Source organism: Paramisgurnus dabryanus, chromosome 2, assembly GCF_030506205.2.
Source record: "Paramisgurnus dabryanus chromosome 2, PD_genome_1.1, whole genome shotgun sequence".
Classification (NCBI taxonomy): Eukaryota; Metazoa; Chordata; class Actinopteri; order Cypriniformes; family Cobitidae; genus Paramisgurnus; species Paramisgurnus dabryanus.
Genome location: NC_133338.1, coordinates 24,963,535 through 24,984,526, shown reverse-complemented (window position 1 = coordinate 24,984,526; position 20,992 = coordinate 24,963,535). Strand labels below are relative to the sequence as shown.

Here is a 20,992-nt window from a genome sequence, read left to right as displayed (position 1 = left end):
AAAACCTGGAGAGTGAGGAGGCTCCATCAACCTCCAGATAGTAAAAGAAAACTCATGTGAACCTGTGCTTAATTCAAGTTTTTATTACACTTAAACTGTTAAATTATTTAACAAATAAATCTTGAAATGAGACTTACTGCTCTCAAATCCTGTTATTTCATTTGGTGCTAAAGGAAATTTTTAGTTTTTAAGGTTTTAGGCTTATGATAATTTTAATAGACATCAGTGTCTGATTTATTAATGTCCTTCTATTAATAGATTGGTTAGCCAAGATAGTTATTTCACATAATTTGAATTTTGTGACAAAAATGATACGGCCATAATAAATCACAGTACTTTTGTACTTAAGTACATTTTGAGGCAGATACTTTTGTACTTTTACTCAAGTAAAAATTTTAAGCAAGTACTTCTACTTTAACTTGAGTAATATTTTACCCTGGGTATCTTTACTTTTACTCAAGTACATGATTTGTGTAATTCGTCCACCACTGCTACCTGGCCAGTTTGACTAAAGCGGCCTGGTATTCCACTTTGGACCTGGCCAGTGGATATTGGAGGAGAGGGACCGTGAAAAGGCGGCGTTTACCACTCCCTTTTGACTTTTTGAATGGGACAGGATGCCCTTAGGGCTTTGTAACGCACTGGCCACTTTCCAATGGCTGATGCAGTGGTGATTGGGTGGCCAGTTGGTAGACACCACATTGGTTTATCTGGATGAGGTGATCGTCTATTCCCTTGACTTTGAGTCCCATCTTCAGCATCTGGATGAAGTGTTCCAGGCGGTGGAAAAGTACGGCTGAAGTTACAGCCAGAGAAGTGCCACTTGTTACAAAAAGAGGTGAAGTTTCTGGGCCACTGTGTAAGTTCAGCTGGAGTTGCGGTGGACCCTGAAAAGTGTTGAATGTCCAGGGCTGGGGTGTGTCCAAGATGGTGCGACAGGTGAGATCCTTTTTGGGCTTCGTGGGATATTATCGGCGTTTTATCAAGAACTTCACCAAGAATGCTAAGCAACTCAATCAGTCCCCGAGGTCGTGGGTCCCCTCCTATTACTTGGGATGGCACATGTGAAGCGGCTTTCCAAAGGCTGAAGCAGGAGTTGTTGCATGCCCCAATTCTGGCGTATGCAGATTTTACTCAACCTTTTATTCTGTATACCGATGTCAGAAATTCGGGGCTGGGAGCAGTGTTAGCACAGCGGCAACAGGGGGTGGAACGAGTCATTGCCTACGCAAGCCGAAGTCTCCATCCAGCTGAACCAAATGACTCCAGTTATAGTTCTTTCAAGCTGGAATTGTTGGCCTTGAAGTGGGCTTTAAGTGAAAAGTTTAAGGACTATCTATGGGGAGCTCAAGTCCAAGTGATCACCAATAATAATCTCTTAGTTCACTTGCAGACAGCTAAATTGGGGGCAGTCGAGCAACGGTGGGTGGCGAAATTGGCCAACTATGACTATCGACTCCAGTATCGGCCAGCCCGCGAGCACACTAACGCTGATGCCCTGTCCAGACTCCCGGGGGTTGAGGCCCAGGCTTCCGTGGCCGCGCCCTTGGTTGAGCGCGAAGAGGGGCTGGCGGTCGGAATTGTGGAGGTACCGGGGTCCCAATGAGAGGAAGTCCCCGTTAGTTGAGGGTGGGATCCGCAACGTTGGAGGGAACGGCAGGAGGAGGATGATGGGCTGGCAACAATGAGGTCTTGGTTGACCCAGGGGAAGTGGCCAGGGGCGACGGAATGCCGGGCCCAGACATCGGGCATAAGGAAACTTGTGATCTGCCGGTCCAACCAAGATCCTGTGATAGGCGAAGCAGTATGCCAGATAGTAATACATGAGGGCAAGGTACAGGTTCCTACCAATTGCTGCTGTATTTCATCAACAATAAAAAAAATTTTTTTGAAGGGAAATGGCATCTGATTACAGAAACCACACAATTTAAAGTTTTTAGGCTTTTATAATGTTCACACATCACACACTGGCTTTCATCTATTCCACTAAATTCAGTAATAGCAATACTTCTATACTCTGAAGAAATGGAACACCTGCAGAGAAACTGTATTGTTATCTCTAAACCTTAATTTATTCTCTGACGGTTTATAATGACCAAAAGTTGTGATCAATATAAATATGTACGGTACAATGCAGAAATCCATAATAATAAATACACATATAGATAATAAAAAACAAATAATAATAATATTAATAATTTAAACTATAAAATAGAATGCAGAAGGCATTGCGCAGTGGGACGAGTCCTAACTAAATATGGAAAAGAATATTTCATGATGCACAAATTATTAAAACATTTAATAAGATTGAACAATAATTAATAATATTATAAAAAATATTAGTGCACAGTGTTTCCCACAGATCTGAAATTACTTGTGGTGGTAGCTGGTGAAAAGGGCAATCATTATTATCCACCGACAAAAAATGGTCTACTATACATGTAACAAAGAACTAATAATGTGTGACACAACACAATACTTTGATTTATAAAACATTCATATTAATTTCACATTATAGTTCATTAATCTAACCACCCCAAACTTTTTTTGCCATAAACAAAGCTGACACTGTTTGTCAAAGCACCACGAAAACACTTTATGTTTTTGCACTGATATATGAAGCAATTTGATGACCCCTTTTATCAAACTCAATTATATACAATACTATGTATACTATAGCCTATATAGACAGTGCAGGTCTATAGATTATAAATGTGACTGATGTTATAATGTTAATAACTTCTATAAGATAGGCACTTTTACTGCTTCTGCTTTCTATTTCTCTTTTGCCGATTAAAAAAAGCTTAATCCACTAATTATTTCAGATTTAAAAGTCTACTTGCTGTCCCGATGACAGACTTTACATTACAGCTTTGCGTTTTTTATATCCTGAGTCAGCTAGAGCTTTGCTCATTCAGTATTAGCACTGCTTTTTGCTACAATCTCTGTGCAAACTGTTTAGATTTTAGTAAAGATATTGTCTATTAATAGTAAGATTATAAAAAAATGGGATAAAGAAAATGAAGCGGCGCGTGGTCGTGACAAGAGCCAGTTGCTATCGCCATAGAAACCGGAGGCACGCTAAAACAGCACTCGAGCTTTAGCGCGGTAGCGCTCACGGCCGTTCTCCGATCGACTCGGGTTTAACACACAATATTAATCAGACTTGGGACCCGAAGTAATGAACTAGGACCGACCCGGACCCATCTGACCATTTAAAATATAAACCCGGATTTTTTTTACCTGGGCGGGTCGCAATTTACCTGGGCGCAGCGCCCAAGTAGAGCCTATGTATGGGAAACACTGGTGCACATCGGCTGAAGATCATTAGCCTAAACAAGCTTCTTCTACAGTTACGAGTCATTGACATTTCAGCACTTGACAAAGGGTTAGCAACTCATAAGTAGCACTTAAAACCCAGCTGCTAGCGATAGTTTTACGTGCATTTTTGGAAATGCACTTAAATGAATAACGAATGTTCGTCGTAGAAAACGCTCTTAAGTGCTAAGTTCAATTGTTCTCGGAAAAACCAGCCCTGTTCATTAATAAATATGCCTGTTTGGTTGATTCTCTGTGTCCCAGAGTCATTGTATCCCATTACAAGTCTAGGCTATACGATATTGTAAATATAAATCTATTATGTTGTTTGGCTGCATGACGTAAAGTGAAACGTTTTTGACTATTTGCAATATGACATTTCCTTGAGTGTTTTTATAAAGCAGTTACCAAATGCTAAAAGCACAAATTAAAGATCATTTGATGTCCTTATTCAGGTAGAGGATATAGTTACTGACATGGTTACCTGTTATAGATTATTACCAATCTATAACAGGTAAACAAATAACAATCCACTTTCAGTATAAAAATAACCTTAAGTGTGTGTCTCAAAAGCATTAGCTTACTTTGGCTTTAAAGCAATAGTTTTGACGAACAGTTTGGTTACAAACATTTATCAAAATATCTTACTTTGTGTTTATCAGAACAAAGAAATTTATACAGGTTTGTAAAAACATGAAAGTGAGTAAATGATGACAGAATTTTCATTTTTGCGTGAACTATCCCTTTAAGTTTTGTTGCTACCAGAAGAAGTTCATTCAGGTGTTTACCGAAACCATTTTTCCAAAGAAAAAACCAAACTGCGTCATAAACTTGTGTGGTTGTACCTATAGCTCTCAAGCTGTGGTTAGCTGCAAAGTGCAGTATTAGTATGACATGTAGACTTAGATAGAAAAATAGGCAAGCAACATGCAGTACATTTAATATAATGTCTTTTAATTTGTCAAAATATTTAAACTTCTGATTCTGAACAGTGTGTATACTAGTATGAGCAAGGGCACCCCAAAATGATATAAGTGAGAACTGCAATTAAATGAAACCTCAACGAAATAAAGCAGTTTTGATACGTGTACAAGTGAAATAATTCAGGCATTTGTTTTGCTAATTGTTAAGCCGTGTCCAGCGACCGTAATGTAGGTTAATTAGGGAGCCTGTTTACCAAGCTAACTTGGGAGAAAGCGATTCATCTTCAAGGGAACACAATAGTGCATGAGTTTGCTATATACCTCGTTTACCTTGTTTTTCTATTGCCTAGACCTAAAGACAGCAGCCCTCTCATACTGTAGTATTTGGGGGGAGGCCTTACGCTGTGTACTTTCACACACTTCTCGTTCGACCTAACTCACCTCACCACCGCAGCCACTCACAAATTAGGAAACCAGCTTGATCTCATCTACACCCACAACTGCACTACGGACAACATTAAGGTCGTCCTCTCTATCTATCTGAGCACTTCTTGATCACTTTCAACATACACAATACTACATCACACACACCCATGCTGCCTCCATTTCTTTTTAGGTGTAACTCCTCAAATATATGCTCACCCCTGAAGTGGCATGTTCTCTTCCATCTCACTTCCTCATTCCTGCTTATTTTCCTTCACTTCTTCTTGCTGGTGGAATGACCTTCCTATTGCAATCCAGTCAGCCAGATCTCTTGCAACATAAAAAAAAATTAAAAACCCATCTCTTCCAAAAATACTTGACATAGATATTGACCGAATTTCTATCTCTTCTCTCTTTATAGTTAAAAACAGTTATTTTTCTCAGGTATTGTTTCAGAATCCTAGTATAAGCACCTTTATTGCCTCCCTATGACACATCGCTTTTAATGTTTCCTAATCTTCGTAAGTCGCTTTGGATAAAAAAAGTCTGCTAAAGGCCTAAAAATAAATGTAAAGCAGACCACGGAAAACAAAAATAGGAAAAAGTAGTCATTCGATTTATGTTTAGCTATGTTTGATTTTTACGGCAATAATCTGACATTAATTTAAACTCAACTGGATTAGTAAATAGGGGTTATTATGGAGTATTATATTATATTATGGAGCATTATATTATGGAGTATTATATTATGGAGCATTGTATTATGGAGCATTATATGACATCATTGAAGTTGTTAAACCAACATGGTTCGAATGACAGATGTGCAACAGAGTTAATACTGTATGTTTTGGGGAAACTACCATGGTTAGTGTCTAGTTAGATATGGGATTTAAACAGAGGCTACATTGTTGTAAAGCAGGGATGTGAAACTTCAGTCCTGTCCACATATGAACACAGTATTTTTAAAACAGTCCTTTTATCTTGAAAAAAGGGATGGGGTCTGCCTGTGATATTACCAGCTGTGGTATTGATATATAGGACTTTTTTATACATTTTGTTTAAATGTATGTTTTACAGTTAAAAATCTTAATAATAGACTAAACTAATATTAAACTGGCATAATTTAGTTACTTAAAAAATATTATTAAAAATGTATTTATTTACAGATAAAAAATTAGGGGAATAGAGAGTTGGTGGTTTGCTCATTGTGGTTTTTATGCTTGCTACTAGTGTCGGAAGTTCAAGACTGACAGCTGTTTTCAAAACAAAATATGTTTTTCATTATCTATTCAGTGGCCAACTGAAAGTGTATGGCTAAAACTGTGTTAAAGAAATGTTTAGTATTGTTAACAATAACTTGTGTATCATGACTCAATCTCTGGCAATATTTTTTTTATTGTTAAATAAATCTTTTAAAAAAAAATTTATTTACAATGTAAATACTTTCAAAATTTGTCACAGCTGCTTTAACAGGTGCTAACCAAAAAAAAAATTTGTCTGTCCCTTAAATAGTCTCACATTCTGTAGTGTGTGAGTCAGGGGCTTTACTGAACCAAAGTTTGTCTGACAACCCACCAGGAAGTGGGTCTGTGGCAAGCCTCCCTATTTATCACTCTGCATCACTTTCTTCCCTTCTCAGTTTATTATCTATTCTTGGAGAGAAAGACAGATAGATTTTTTGAGACTTTGGATCCAGACACACCCCTAGTGGTCTGACTCTGCACTGGACAACAGTCCACACTGCTGTGCTGTGTCACTATCCGTGCTGGAGCAGTTGCGGATCGTTCTGTACTGTAACTGCTGTACTCATGCTGCGTGTGTTTATCCTTTGTGCCCAGAATGTGGTGACGCACGATGAAGACATCAGTGATGCCTACTGCACCGTCACATATGAAGGTAGGGGACAGCATGCTGAATCTGGGTTGTATTCGAGTATGTCAGTGGTGTGTCAATGTATTTACTGGATGGTAAAATATATTAGAGTTGTGGTTTTCCTTTGCGTGGGATATATTCTTTTTTTATGGACAATCTCATCATTATCTTTTGCTCCTTCTTGTTGGTCTGTCTTCCCACTTTCCACATTCCATCAAGCGTGCTATTATTGGAAAAGCAAATGCAGTGCCTCCATGACTTGTGTGTGTATATATATGGGTGTCCTGTTGCACTCTTAATATGTGTGTGATGTGTGTGAGTGAGTGCTGCAGAGCTGTTGTGGGTTTATAAGAGATGCTATGTCATCACCGTTTGGTTTAGTGTGGGCGCTGATGGCTTCGTGTTCAAAGGTTTTGGTGGCCCATAATGAATTTGGAATGGACCAGAGGGCCCCCTCTATGCCAACAAAGCTTGTGTTTCCCTTGGTTGTTATTTGTTCCTTGTGAAATCTTGCATTCGCCATCTCATTCCATGTACAGTATTTTCTTACTTTGTTGAATGGCTCATCATTGTATGTAGTATGTTAAGACCTTTACAGTTATGTTACTCAGAAATCATAATAAATATATCCAAATAAATATATGATATCTGGACAAACTGCTTAAAAACATACATTGACCATATGCACATTCCCGTTCCCCCTCTGGGTTGAGTAATATAGTGTGTTTGCTCAATAGAGTGTTTGTTGTAGCTTTAGTCATGAGACAATTGTAATGATGGCACACTCACACACAGCAGCATAGGGGGGTTAAATGATAAATCATGATTTAAAAATCAATATAGTAGAGCATTCTTCCATCACATTTGTTCAGAGTACAATTTAGATTAGCTTAAATCAGTGTTTCCAAACCAGGGGGGGCGGTCCCACAAGGGGGCCTCAGCAGATTTCTAAGGGGGCCTCAAGATGACTTAAAATGATTACAAATTGGACAAAACAAGCATTAAAATAAGCTAAAACAAGCAAAAATCAAGATCTTTCTTATTTTTTTTGCCCATTTTAGTAGCAAATATACATCTGTCTAGTCATTCCAAGCTCTAGTTAATTTTATTTGGAAAACATTGAGTGAGTGGGGGGCCTTCGAATATTGTTGTGGGCAACTAGGGGGCCTTGAAGTGAAAGATGTTGGGAACCACTGGCTTCAACTATTAAGAGAGCAGTTTTGAAATTTGGTTTTGTTCAGCCTGATTTCACAAGAAATTGTATATATTTTGCGATTTGGCTAATTTGTATAATTTCATACGAAGTTATTCATGCAAAAAAATTATTCTCATGAAAAAACAACAACGATGAAACCTAACCCCGCACCTAACCCCAATGTCACAGTGGTCAAGGCAAATCTTATAAAAACGTACAAATGTGGTTGTATGAATTAATACAAATTGGCCAACTGGTAAAATATGTACGAATTCTCATGAGAAAGCATTGGTTTTGTTATACTGGTGTTGTTTATGCTTTATTGTATATAGCAGTAACAACATAAACAAATGGCTTTTGTGGAACAGACGTGACTTCCGGTAACCTTTGCAAAGAATCATTAAGAGTCCATTGAGAGTAGATTATTTCTGATAACAAGCAAAATAAACAAGACGTAGATTACTTGAGTTCAAATCATAGTTAAAATCATAGCTGAAGCATATACAAAAAAACTGTGTAAAATGTGTACTTTATAATATATACAATGTTGACTACAGATCGGCTGCCAAACCTCCCTTTAAATAGCGTTTATCCATGATCGCCGTCTCCTCTTGTCTTTAGGAAACCTAAACATTAGTTGTTTTCGACGAGTATTTTGTTCCAGTTCAGTTTAGCCACTAGTCAGACCATTAAATAAACAGAGACCGGAAATTAAGTTCTTTTTAAAGGTATAGTTTGGCCAAAAATGATATTAATGATATTAAACCCATGATTTACTCATCCCCAAGCTGTCCGAGTTGCATATGTCCATCATTTTTCAGACGAACACATTTTTGGTTATTTTAGAAAATGTTTTAGATCTTTCAGTTAATCAAATGTGAAGTTATGGGGTCCACGTCCTTCAAGTCCAAAAAATGTGCATCCATCCTTCACAAAATAAATCCAAACGGCTCCACGATAATAAACAAAGGTCTTTTGAGGGTAATCCTCGCATTTTGTTGTAGAAATTTCCATATTTAAAACTTTATAAACGAAAATAACTCGTTTTCGGTAATGACGCCATCTTGGTCGCATCCGCATTCAAGACGAGAGTTTTACACAGCTTACGGAGGTTTCTCTGCTGCTGCTCTGTGCCCCGCCCTCCGAATTTGTCATACGTCTCTAAGAAAAGTGCGTAAACTACGCTAATACTCTCTCCTGAATACAGAGGAGTCTAAGATGGCGGCGCTACCGGAAGGTAGTTATTTTCGTTTATTAAGTCCTGGAGCCGTTTGGATTTATTTTGTGAAGGATGGATGCACATTTTTGGACTTGAAGGAAGTGGACCCCGTAACTTCACATTTAATAAACAAAGTTCTAAAACATTTTCTAAAATATCTGAAAATGTGTTTGTCTGAAAAACGATGGACATTTGCATCTCGGACAGCTTGGGGGTGAGTAAATCATAGGTTTAATATCATTTTTTGCCAAACTATCCCTTTAATGCATTGATGGAAGGTTAAGAGTCAGACAGATATATGAACTGATGCTTCAGCAGTCATGACAGTAGGTGGTGCTCCACTCCTGGAAATGCCCGCCAACAAGTAACAAGTCATGACTTTCACAGACACCATAGAGACTTCTGATATGAACAATATTGACAATATTAGTCCTTCCATGTGTTTGTAAGTCCTTTCTGAGTGAGTAATATTATTAATAAGGTAGGCATTTACAAGTGGCCAAAAATCCAAAAATAACAATAATGGAATTTCTCCAAAATGTTATTTTTACTATCTTAAATTTAAATGTGTTTATCCTTATTAAGGTTTTTAATGTTCTACTTATCAGACTTACAAAATACAGATGTGGAGAACGAATGCAAGGCGGCAGGAAATGTTTAAATTTCCTCTTGAATTATGGGCAGGGTCACTGGAGAGAAAAGCGTTGTCCAAAGTAAGCTTGTCTACACTGGCGCACTATGTTCTTATGACAGTCTCTGTGTAGTCATTTAAGAAGTGCTTGCAAAGCACCTCAGGCTTCTTATCAAGGTGATACAGAGGACAGCAATTGATCTTCTCAGGATTGGAGTGGGCTGATACAACCCCTGACACAGTACATTCTGGAGGTCAAACTCATCTTCACCTTTGGATCTAGAGATCACAAGACAGGTTTATCTTCAGGGCCTCTGTTCTCTTCGGGATCTGATGATAGTTGGGCTTGCTTCCCGGTTAGAAGGTTTTGGCATCAAGCAGAATGTTGAGGTGTTTGCTGCAAAAGGCGACCAACCTAAAAAATGTAGAAAAGGGGGAAAGATACAGTGACCCTCTTGCTAGCATCACATTCAGAGGTAAGAGAAGACTCCAGAAACCTGTGATTTAACATTAGTAACGTACAAAAATTATGGAACTGTTGAAGATGCGAGATATATTTGATTTGCAGTCTTTGAGAATTTGCTGGAAAGTGTCTCCATCTTGGGGTATTCATCATTCTGACATATGCTTGTACCATGTTATATAATTCGGGGGTTTGAATTGCAAACCATAATAGTAATGAGCTTGCTAACAACATATACCGTATTATTAGCAGAAGGTCTGTGAAGTATGTAATGGTTTTGGTAACTTGATTGTAGGAATTTATATCATTGCATCTAAAGCTATATTATCTGATCATTTACTGTAACACTTATAATAATATTTCTCTGATATGCTTCATAGACTGGAGATCTTTATTCGTTTGGTTTTATCAGAAAGTCAGTTCTGTCTTTGAATGAATGAATGAGACTCTTACTGCTTTTAGACTATACCCAACAAATGAGTGACAGTTCCTTTCATTGTTCCAGATTTCCTGTTCTAGCACAGGGATATACAGGAACATGCGTTTGTGTTGTGTTTTTGTATGATACGTTTCCATGCCAACAACAAACACATGGCTCATGTGAATGTCTAAATGACTTAAAACCAACAAAAATCCCATCTTATATTTTTTAACTTTAACACTGTAGGTTTATGGTTTGTTTTGAGTGTGACTTGATTTGGTTATTGGCTGATAGTTATTGCAGGATGTTTTGAGGAACAATGCAGTTCCTGCCTTCATAATTTAACACATCACTGGGAATTGACTTTAAATCTTGACAAACTGAGATTTGAACTTAAAACACACTGTAAAAAAAATCCGTAGAAATTACAATGTTATTGCAGCTGGGTTGCCGGTAATTTACCGTAGATTTAAAATTATTTTATTTACTGGCAAGAGTTTGTTCAAAGTTAAATAAATTTTAAATATTAACAAGTCTTTATCTTTACAGAATAAAACTATACAATAACAGCCTCATGCAAAGCATTCTGGGAACCAGAAATCATCATTAACCTTTTTCTGTTTTTTGCTTCAGATTTTGTTTCCCAGAATGTTTTGCTTGATGCTGTTTTTATAGTTTTATTCTGTAAAGACAAAGACTTGTAAATGTTTAATGTTCATTTAACTTTGAAAAAAATATTGCCAGTAAAAAACATAAATTTAAATCTACGGTAAATTACCGGCAACCCAGCTGCAATTTCTACGGATTTTTTTTACAGTGCAGAGATTAATTTAATTTCAACTGGATGTTAATTTTGCTAAAAAAAAAGCTTAGTTAGTTATTTTTAGTGCTATATAGCACCTATGAAGCACATATGAAGAACCATATGGGGGTCATATAGTACCACTATAGCACCACATATGGTTCTACATAGCACAGTATGGTTCTACACCTGCTACAAAGGTACTTCACTGGTGCTATATGGCAATAAAATGGTTCCTCTATGATTACGAGCCAAGAACCACTTTTAGTGCTATTTAGCACGGTTTGATTTTAGAGTGTACTATTACCGTTTTTCCTTTTGAATTAGATTATTATGAATTTGATTTTGGTACCACACTGACAAACAGCCTTCACAAATGCTTTTTAGGTTTCTATAACAGCAGGGCATAAAATCCTCTATTATTTTGCTTCTTATTTAAATATGTATTGTTTTAAGGCTGTTTAGATATACAACAAGTATATGTTCGTTCGGCCTTTGTTACTTTCTGTCATTCCTTTATTTACTCATTAATTTTGACATTTTCTTGAGAAGAAGACAAAATTAAGTAATTAGTTAAGTAGAGTTAAACTAAGAAGCCACAAATTTAATTAAAATGCATTTTTTAGGGGTGTGACGAGATCTCATGTAATTATCTTGCAAGAATAATTATGTCACGAGATTTCTCTTGGAGGTGAAATAGTCTCTCCTGATATATCTGCAGTTTGTAGCAAAACTTTTTACAGTGCATGCATTATATTGTCTTTTACTGCATGTGTTTACTTTTTTGTTTAATTTTCCAATAATGTTTATTTGGTAACTCATATAAAGTCTGAGATGCATTGTGTTTGTCTATTAATCATTCACATATGAAGCGTCTCAGCAGATTAAACCCTCACTCTGAGTTTACACGATTTAATGTCTGAATGTTCTTGCTCAAGAATGACAGGGGCTGTATCATTTCTATTTTAAAGAACTTGACAAATGTTAAATATTTAAATCGATTTAAATGTTGTTTGGCCAAAAGTAAGCATTTTATCAATCTAAAATGAAAGCAAAAATATATATTTGATACTTTATTTATACTTTATTTGATCATTATTGAATCGTCATTACTATATGTAATTTTAAAGGTTATTGCTCATCTAGGTTTATTTTTATTACAAAAAAATATCAAATTACTTTGTTACCAATTACCAAATAATTGTTAGGGACAGTCCTAGAAACATGTTAAAATTATGTGATATCAGTTTCCCATTCATATATCGTTGATGTTCCCTTTCAGTCGGTCACTACGACGTTAATTTCATGCCCTGGCAGTCACTCTCGGATGGCGGCTCGGACCCACGGCCGCTGTCGGGGCTCGTAGCGCAAACCGAGTTGGATCCGGAGATGGCTGCCATGCTCGCTCGGGCGGCTGAGATGGTCGGCTTGGATTGGGCTTGGATTCTTTCCAGAGGTGCATGAAGAGCATACGAGGTCGTGGAGGGCTCCTTTCGCCTCCCGTAATCGGCCTTGTAAGCCTTCCCCCCTCACCACTCTCAACGGTGGGACCGCCAAGGGGTACACGGCTATTCCAACCATGGAGAGGTCGGTTGCAATGCAATTGTGTCCAGCCACTGCTGCCTCGTGGAGGGATAAGCCTTCCCTGCCCTCGTGGGCTTGTAAGTACTCGTCCGCTTTGACGGGAGCTGCTTACAGGGCCTGTGGGGAAGCGGCCTCAGCCCTGCACGCCATGGCGCTGCTCCAGGTCCATCAGGCTAAGGCACTGAAGGACCTGCACGAGGGTGGTCATGACCAGACAGCCCTTAAAGAACTGCGTGCGGCTACTGACCTGGCGCTACTGGTGACCAAGGTCACCGCAAAGGCTGTTGGGCGTGCAATGTCCACCATGGTGGTCCAGGAGCACCATCTTTGGCTGTGCCTGGCCGATATGAGTGAGGCGGACAAAACACGGTTTTTGAACGCCCCCATATCCCAGTCCGCCCTCTTCAGCGATGCACTTGAAAGCTTCGACCAGCAGTTTTCGGCCGCACAGAAGCAGACCGAGGCGATACGTCACATCCTGCCTCGCAGGCTGAGGCACCCGTTTAGGCTCCCGCGAATCCCGGTAGGAAACATAAGGGTCATGGAGATGGCGAGGACTGCTCTTGGGGAGATGTGACCGCACCGCTCCCTCCCCCGAGGAGGGCCGGGTGGAGAATCTTTTGTTCCAGTTATTTTCTGTTCAGCCGGCTTTTCAGCCGGCACTCACAACTTCACCAAAAGAGCAATTTCCTATTCCTTCTCCAAGTTATCAGAGAGTGATGAGCGCGCTGGGCAGCCCTCTGGAGCCGACGCAGCCGTTCACTCCTCCTTCGCCAGCGGACGTGCACGGGCATCCTCGCTGCCCTGCCATCCAACAGCGGAGCCAGGCGATTGTTCCCATACGCTCACATGCCCCCTCTCGTGCGCTCACGCAGCACGCCACGGTGGCCACCTCGGCTTCGCTCGGCTGCCCCACGTCTGTCCCGCTTGTACGGTATCTCTGCATAGACCCAGGTTTCACTTACATAAAGGGGTGAAAGGTTAATGAAGGGTTAATGAAGGGTTAATGAAGGGACAGCCTTCCGTGGCGTTTTGGTAGGGATTCCCAATTCGTGAAAGGGAACGTCTCGGTTACGGATGTAACCCTCGTTCCCTGAAGGAAGGGAACTGAGACGAATGACATTGCTGAGTGGGATGGCATTTAGATGGCTCCTCAGCGAAAAACTACTGAATGCAGTCTATTGCTGGCATTTATACCCACCTGGCGGGGTGGAGCCAGCATTATGCAAATACTGCATGTCAACATTTATTGGCTCTTTTACATACAATCGAAGCTGATTAATCTCTATGCGAGTTACCAATTCGTCAGGGAATGAGTTCCCAATTCTTCAGGGAACGAGGGTTACATCCGTAACCGAGACGATTTCTTAAAAAGTGTAAAAATCTTGTCTTGTCTATGGCTACCATTGTGAGTTACAGTAACTTATCAAAGGAACAAATTAAAAATGTTAAGTCGAAATAACTTGAACTACCAATTTGATTAACCCTAAAAATGTAAGATGTCAATATCTTTTTTAAAAGTGTCTAAATTTTTGACACTTTCAGCTAACTCTATATCAGTAATATATAAACTTTGCACTTGTAAATAATAACATAATGTTACTTAAAAAGTATTTTTTGTAAATCTGCTTAAAATAGTTGAGTTGAAAAAGCTTTATTATAGTGTCTATTCAACTTAAAATATATCATGAGAATATATGGTCAGTCACTGAGGCACTGAGTCACTCTTAAAGACTGACACTTTAATTAAGAGATGATCAAAGAGAAGATCAATGGTTTTGTGGCTGTGTGATTGCAACGTTGCACATTTTGAACAATTTAAAGTCTGCTCTTTGTGTTTAGTTTGTTCTCATGACTGATTCTGCAGACAAAGTTTCAGTTTCGCATAGCTTCCACTTTACCAGCAATTTGTTTAATTGCATTTTAATCGGTGTTTCCTCAATTATGATGTAGCGTTTGTGTGTTTCCTGTGTATGTGAACTTTGGAGAGTTAAAATAGCTGCAGTACAGTAAGTGTTTATTCCTAAGGCCTGACTGGAATCAAATAACTTCTCCATTTATAGATGTCAGAGATGCCATTGATGCTCTCGAAAGAATTGTCAGAGTACTTAATTTAAACTGAGTAAGCAACAATACATGCAAGCAGTGACGGAGATTGTAAGTTTAAATGAAGTATTTACTTTACTCAAGATAATTGAATTATCTTTTATGATAGCAAAACAACAGCAAAATTATTTTCATAATTGGTGTCTGCTGTGAACATCAAAAGGCCTTTGACTTTTTTTAATCAAATAAAAAAATTCTGTTTATCAAATAAATACACATTTTTTAGTCCTGTTACATTTATTTCATGTTTATTAAAGGTGTCTTTCCTGGTTATGTTCAAAATGTTTCCATACGCTTTTGAACTCTGCACAGGACTTTGAGGGTCACATTCCAGTCAGTTTCCTTCAAATAGTTGATGAGGATGTCATGGCAGACTTTAGTCCTTTCCTTGTGTAAACTTTGCCTGTGTACGGGTTTCAGGTATGCACTCACTGGCAAAAAAATACTTTTCCCACATGGCCACTTTGTCTCTGCCAAGTAGCTTGTTTTTGCTGTATTCACACATTTTGACGTCTATTGTCAAAACAGGAAGATAAACAGAGCTCTTTTCTGAAACACTTAATCAATTTGCATTGATACAAATGCGTATTCATTGTTAGATGTTTTTTGGGCATCATTAAGTGAAACAATACATCAAAAGAACTTATACAATCTTAAGAATACAAAGTCTGCTCATTAGATCAGAATACAGGCTTCATGTAACTTAATCTGAGTCCCTGTGGAAATCTTTTATGTGTACTTGTCAAGTTAGTATCCATTGTTCCTCTTCCTCTCACTGAAAGCATGTTCATCATGGCTTTATTGGAGGTCAGCCACTGTAGAATATGTCAGAAACCATGGCCTCATTTGCCCCCATCTGATAGGATATTACTTTGGACAAAAAGTTTTATCCTTTTTTTTCTCCTTTTTATATTTATTTATTTATATAGATTTAACACAGATGTAATGATTCTGTCATTGCAAATTAATATTTATGTTTATGAATCAAATATAATAAGTTATCAACGTAATTTAAGCACCTGCATCACTGTGTCACTTAGTATTTGTGTCAAGTCTATTTTCCACAACTTTCTTTTTAGGTAACATTATCCCATTTAGCAGTATCTTATTCAACACACCAAATGTATTTGTCCTTTCTGCAGGGACAAAAAAGAAGACCAAAGTCATCAAAAATAATGTCAATCCAGTGTGGAATGAGGTTGGTTACTTCTTACAGCAAACCTTATAGAACAATGTGTTGAAAAAAGATATTTGCTCAGTCATTTTTCTCCTTTCACTTTCTCACAGGGCTTTGAGTGGGACTTGAAGGGTGTGCCCTTAGATTCTGGAGCGGAGCTTCATGTTGTCGTCAAGGACCATGAGAAAATGGGCAGAAATAGGTAAAGCTTCTTTTTCTCTGTCTTTTTCTCTTTATTCATATGTTTAACATCATCACATCTGAATATTATGCAAAGTGGGTTTTGATCGTGGCAAACAATTGCTCAACAATTCATTTGGGAGAGCTGGTGAATTTACGGAATGCTCCATTGTTTATATTACCAGTGGCATTAGTGTGGGATGTGGTAAACAGACTTTCAGTGTGTTACGCATTCCCATATCCTCATTGTTCCCAAAGGCGATTCTTTAGTTGGCCAGTAGCTATATCTATAAATTGCCATACACATCCTGCTCTTTGAACATGAATATAAAACAATTACTAAAACTGAAGTTTAAAATTCAACAGAATATCATCTATTGCTTTAAACTTCAATGGTATATTTTTAAGAAATACAAAGTCATGCAGTACATACTTATACTAGCACTGACAATGCTAATCCATTGGCTCACATGGAATGTCTAAGTTCTGTAGGTTTATAGAAATAAGTATAGTGGTATTAGATTATTTTATATTATTTTAACTAAATTAAGTCCATCTTGAAAAGGAAAAAGTCTGCCATATGCTCATTACCTAATTCAACTTATTTAAATGGTTTGAAAAAATTAACGGACACAATAAAGGTTTGGAAGATTTGAAAATGTATTTTTAGAACATTGCAGTTCAAAGTCTGGCTATTTATAGTCTCTGACTCAGAATGATTTGCCTCTCTGCACTAATGCTCTCAGCAAGCACATACTGTACTGTAATTGTTTTCTATAGCACTTTTTGAATTTATACAAAGCAGCTTTACAGTCAACATATTAGTGAATGAAGTAAAGAGAAAAGCAAAATAATAAATAATTGAATTAATAAAGTGAACTTAAAGTCCCTCTGTAGTCGATAATTATTCACTTAAAACTCATCTTTGAGAATCATACTAGCCAACATGATCTCATAAAGTTTCGTGGTATAGTCACAAAATATTTTGCAAGTTTTTACGTGGCATTGTCACGGATGTCATTCAGGGGCGTCATAAACCATTTTTTTTTTAAGGGGGCAGAGTGTGCACAGTTCACAGAAATTTGTGCATACACATACATCAAACGAATTATATTATATTTCCATGGCACTTACATTTCTAACAATATGAGCGCCCCTGCCTTCATGCAAAAAACTCCAAAATAAAAGTGTTGACTCACTTTCATATCAAATACTATTCAATCGGAATAATGACATGATATTGGTATAATATTTAAAACAGAAAGTTTTGTTTAATGTTCAATAATGATTTTAAAAAATATGTTTAGATAAAATGATCTGAGAAAACGAATTTTTGCATAAAATTTTACCTCATATGTGAGCATGTGTGATCCTGCGCCCACGTGAACTCTGGCGAACTTTGGCGTTGTGCCAAGAAGATGAATCTAGAAATTTCCACTAATATAACGTTGAGACAGTCACATTTTAAACGTTTTCTACACAGAGGAGGTTAACTGCACATTACCGTACTGGGGTTTGAAAATGTTGTGAGCGTTTCTTGCACGTTTTAATTCCTCAGATAGCCAAATGCCACGTCTGCTGCTGCTCTGACTGCAGTGCATGCCGCCAGAAAGTAATGTAACATGTTCAAAACACTATCAAATCTCTGAAAAGTGACAAGGTTGCAGCACAGAATTAATAATATTGTGCATATTAAACAGATTAAAAGACAAGTTACCAATTGATGGAGGCTCGTTTGATTTTCAGGTTGCATGCAAAATCCATTTGGCTCAAAAAACCAAGGGGGCATGTGCCCCCTCAGTTTGAATGAGCATGACGCCTCTGCGTGTCATTGTCACGGATTGGTTACTCAACTGCTTTTTCATATTTTCAAACAATTGTCGCTTCAGTTTAGGAGTGACACAGAATGACATGGAAAAGAAATTTGGAGATCCATGACAATGCCGAGAAAAATAAGCAAAATATTCTGTGACAATACCACGGAAATTTGTGAGATCAGGTTGACCATAGCATATGTAAAAGTGTTTTCTGTGACACCAATTTCATCATGCTTTTATCTAACTCTATACATTTCCTCATATAGTACCACGTATGCACATTATGCCCCCCTCCACCTTTTCACACCACCTCAGACCACAGATATATATGTAATATATATAGACGGTTTCATCGGACGCACGTGATACACGTCTGGATCTAAACTTTACTTCTGGTTTCGTTTTTTAATGGTCTGACTAGTTGCTAAACTGATCTCTTGAACAAATGCCTCCTCGAAAATAACAAATGTTTTGGTTTCCTAGGTAATCTATGTGTTGTTTTTTTTGCTTGTTATATAAATAAACTACGTTTAAAGAACTTTGTTGTTATTTATTCTTAGCGGAGCTTACCGGAAGTTACATGCGGACCTCGACAGCCACATGTTTATGTTGTTACTGCTGAAACGGTCTATACATATAGATATATATACATATATATGTGCGTTTGCAGCACAATTTTTATTTGAATGCGGATGATGTTACAGGTTAGAGCATTCACACTGCAGGTGTGAACATTACATAAGTGGTGCAGCACTTGTTCAGAAGTGATGACATTTGGTTACATATTTGGGTACACAATTTTATGTATGCGGTTCCACTTTTGTGAAGAAAATACTCCCCAATATATGTTGAATAATGAATTTGGGCATGGTGTGTCTTTAAGCATATTAAAAACACCACATAGACATATGAAAAATCAATAAAAACTTGATTTCCCACCTATGCTTTAAAAGCAATAATATCAGGTCAAATGCAACTTAAATGAACTGGAACATAAAGTTGTAACAGAAGAGGGAAAGATAAGAAAGGAAGAGCCAAAGAGGGAAACATTCACAGGAAGTGAGTCAGTGTGGTTTATTTTGTCTGTTGTTTGCCTTGTAAACCATATTTAAGGCATAGAAAACAAATGAAATGCCATTTTTAGACCGTTAACCCAGACGGTGAGCAATTTGTCACCTGGAGTCAAATGCTTTAGTGCTCTTTGCGTGCCTATTAATTTCTCAACACGAAGCTAAATTAATGTTTGTCTTTTTGTGTGGTTTTTTTAATTGATGTGCCATTGTTAATTCACACTTTAAGTAACATGTCAGTTGTTAACATAGCTGTTTGTGTGTCTGTACAGATTTCTGGGGGAGTGTCGGGTGGCTCTTCGAGATGTCCTCAATGCTCCAAACCTAGCTGCTACTTTTACTTACTCCCTGCTTGATACCAAAAGAAACACCACAGGGGTGTGTTTCTCTCTCTCTCTCTCTCTCTCTCTCTCTCTCTCTCTCTCTTTCTCTTTGCTGATTTGCCCTTCACATAACACCCAGTAAATATAATTAGTTATGTAAAAGGAAACAGCCAAGTCTATATTAGCAGCATTTGCTTAAATTGGTATTTTTATTCTGCACCACCCACATCTTTCCTCATCAGTACAGTCTGTTCAGTGTGATTTCTTATAAGTGAGGCAAGTACCGCAAAAGATAAAATTCACACGCTCACATAAATAAAATGCTGCCTTCTCATATCTCAGGCGCCTTTTCCTGTAAGTCCCATTTAATAATATCTCAGTAGATCGGGTCTGTTAAAGTGCACTGCTTATACTGTACAGTAGATGTGAAGATTGTGTTCCTGAAAAAGTTTAAAGATGCTGGGAGAAGTATCTACCTCTGCCCCTAAAGCAAACGATCATTCAGCGTTTTTTGAAGAAATACTACTTCAATTTCTTACACCAATAAAATCATTTCCTGCCATTGTGTGTGTTTATATATGTGAAGGTTGACATTGAGTGATGGAGAGCAAAAGGGCGGGAAAGGCGGAGTTCGTTTTCTTAGCTTCTTTTGCATCCGTGTGCTCTTGAAATAGCTAAACCCGGAAATCATTTCAGGAAAGTACATTATAAGGTATCACCCTGACGCCGGTGTTATCTCAAAAACAACCCGAGAAAGGAGACTCTCTTCCCAGACCAGTTTGCAGTTTTACATATTTATAAATTTGGCAGATGCTTTAATCCAAAGTGACTGAAGGTGCATTCAAGGCATGCATTTTATCAGTGTGTTTGTTACCTGGGATCAAACTCATGAGATTTGTGCTGATAGATATACAGTAAATTAAGCTACATAAACAGATTTTTACACCTTTACACAAACTTTGACAGAAACATACATTTTAAACAACTTTCATCCAATCAACTTTTAGAATTGGAGCTATCATTGCACATCTTATGACTCTTTCTGTTTTCCCCGTCAGGCCACAATCACCCTGCAGGTATCCTACATCCCTCCTCCAGGCATGCATCCCATATTCCAGCCTCCTCCACAGCCAGAGGCTCAACACAACCCTGTGGAGCTAGACACAGTTACAGGTCAGTTTCTCAACATACGCCCTCCAGTGTGAAGCTCCCATTCATATCTACAGTGAGTTTAATGTGTTAAATGAAAATGTTCTCTGTCAAGCAAATAAGGCTGCATACAACATGCAACAGTGTTTGACATACAGTAAGTATGACATCACACATCACATCGATGTGACTAGTTTGGAAAAAATTGACTTTTTGCTGTATCCACCATCCTGAAACGAGCCGATTTTGCTGGGTAGTTCTGCTTCTGTGATGTTTTTATCTAGTAGCTATCTTTGAGGTCTGATTCATTATCTAGGCT

The 20,992-nt window shown here is 38.0% G+C and overlaps 1 protein-coding gene across 6 annotated transcripts in view; it reads left to right on the top strand.

Annotated features, from left to right (window-relative positions):
- The first annotated feature begins 6,347 nt into the window (after positions 1-6,347).
- The window catches only part of dysf (dysferlin, limb girdle muscular dystrophy 2B (autosomal recessive)), a 115,714-nt gene continuing 101,069 nt past the window's right edge, over positions 6,348-20,992 (top strand). For 3 of the 6 annotated variants that reach the window (XM_065248785.1, XM_073812307.1, XM_065248782.1), the window contains exons 1-5: positions 9,685-10,057; positions 16,100-16,155; positions 16,245-16,336; positions 19,474-19,579; positions 20,583-20,697. In XM_065248785.1, the coding sequence (XP_065104857.1) occupies positions 9,964-10,057; positions 16,100-16,155; positions 16,245-16,336; positions 19,474-19,579; positions 20,583-20,697 (463 nt within the window). In that variant the 5' untranslated portion in view covers positions 9,685-9,963. Of the gene's footprint in view, positions 6,561-9,684; positions 10,058-16,099; positions 16,156-16,244; positions 16,337-19,473; positions 19,580-20,582; positions 20,698-20,992 lie in introns of those variants that run through there. The other 3 variants (XM_073812309.1, XM_065248783.2, XM_065248787.2) reach the window with 3 other exon arrangements.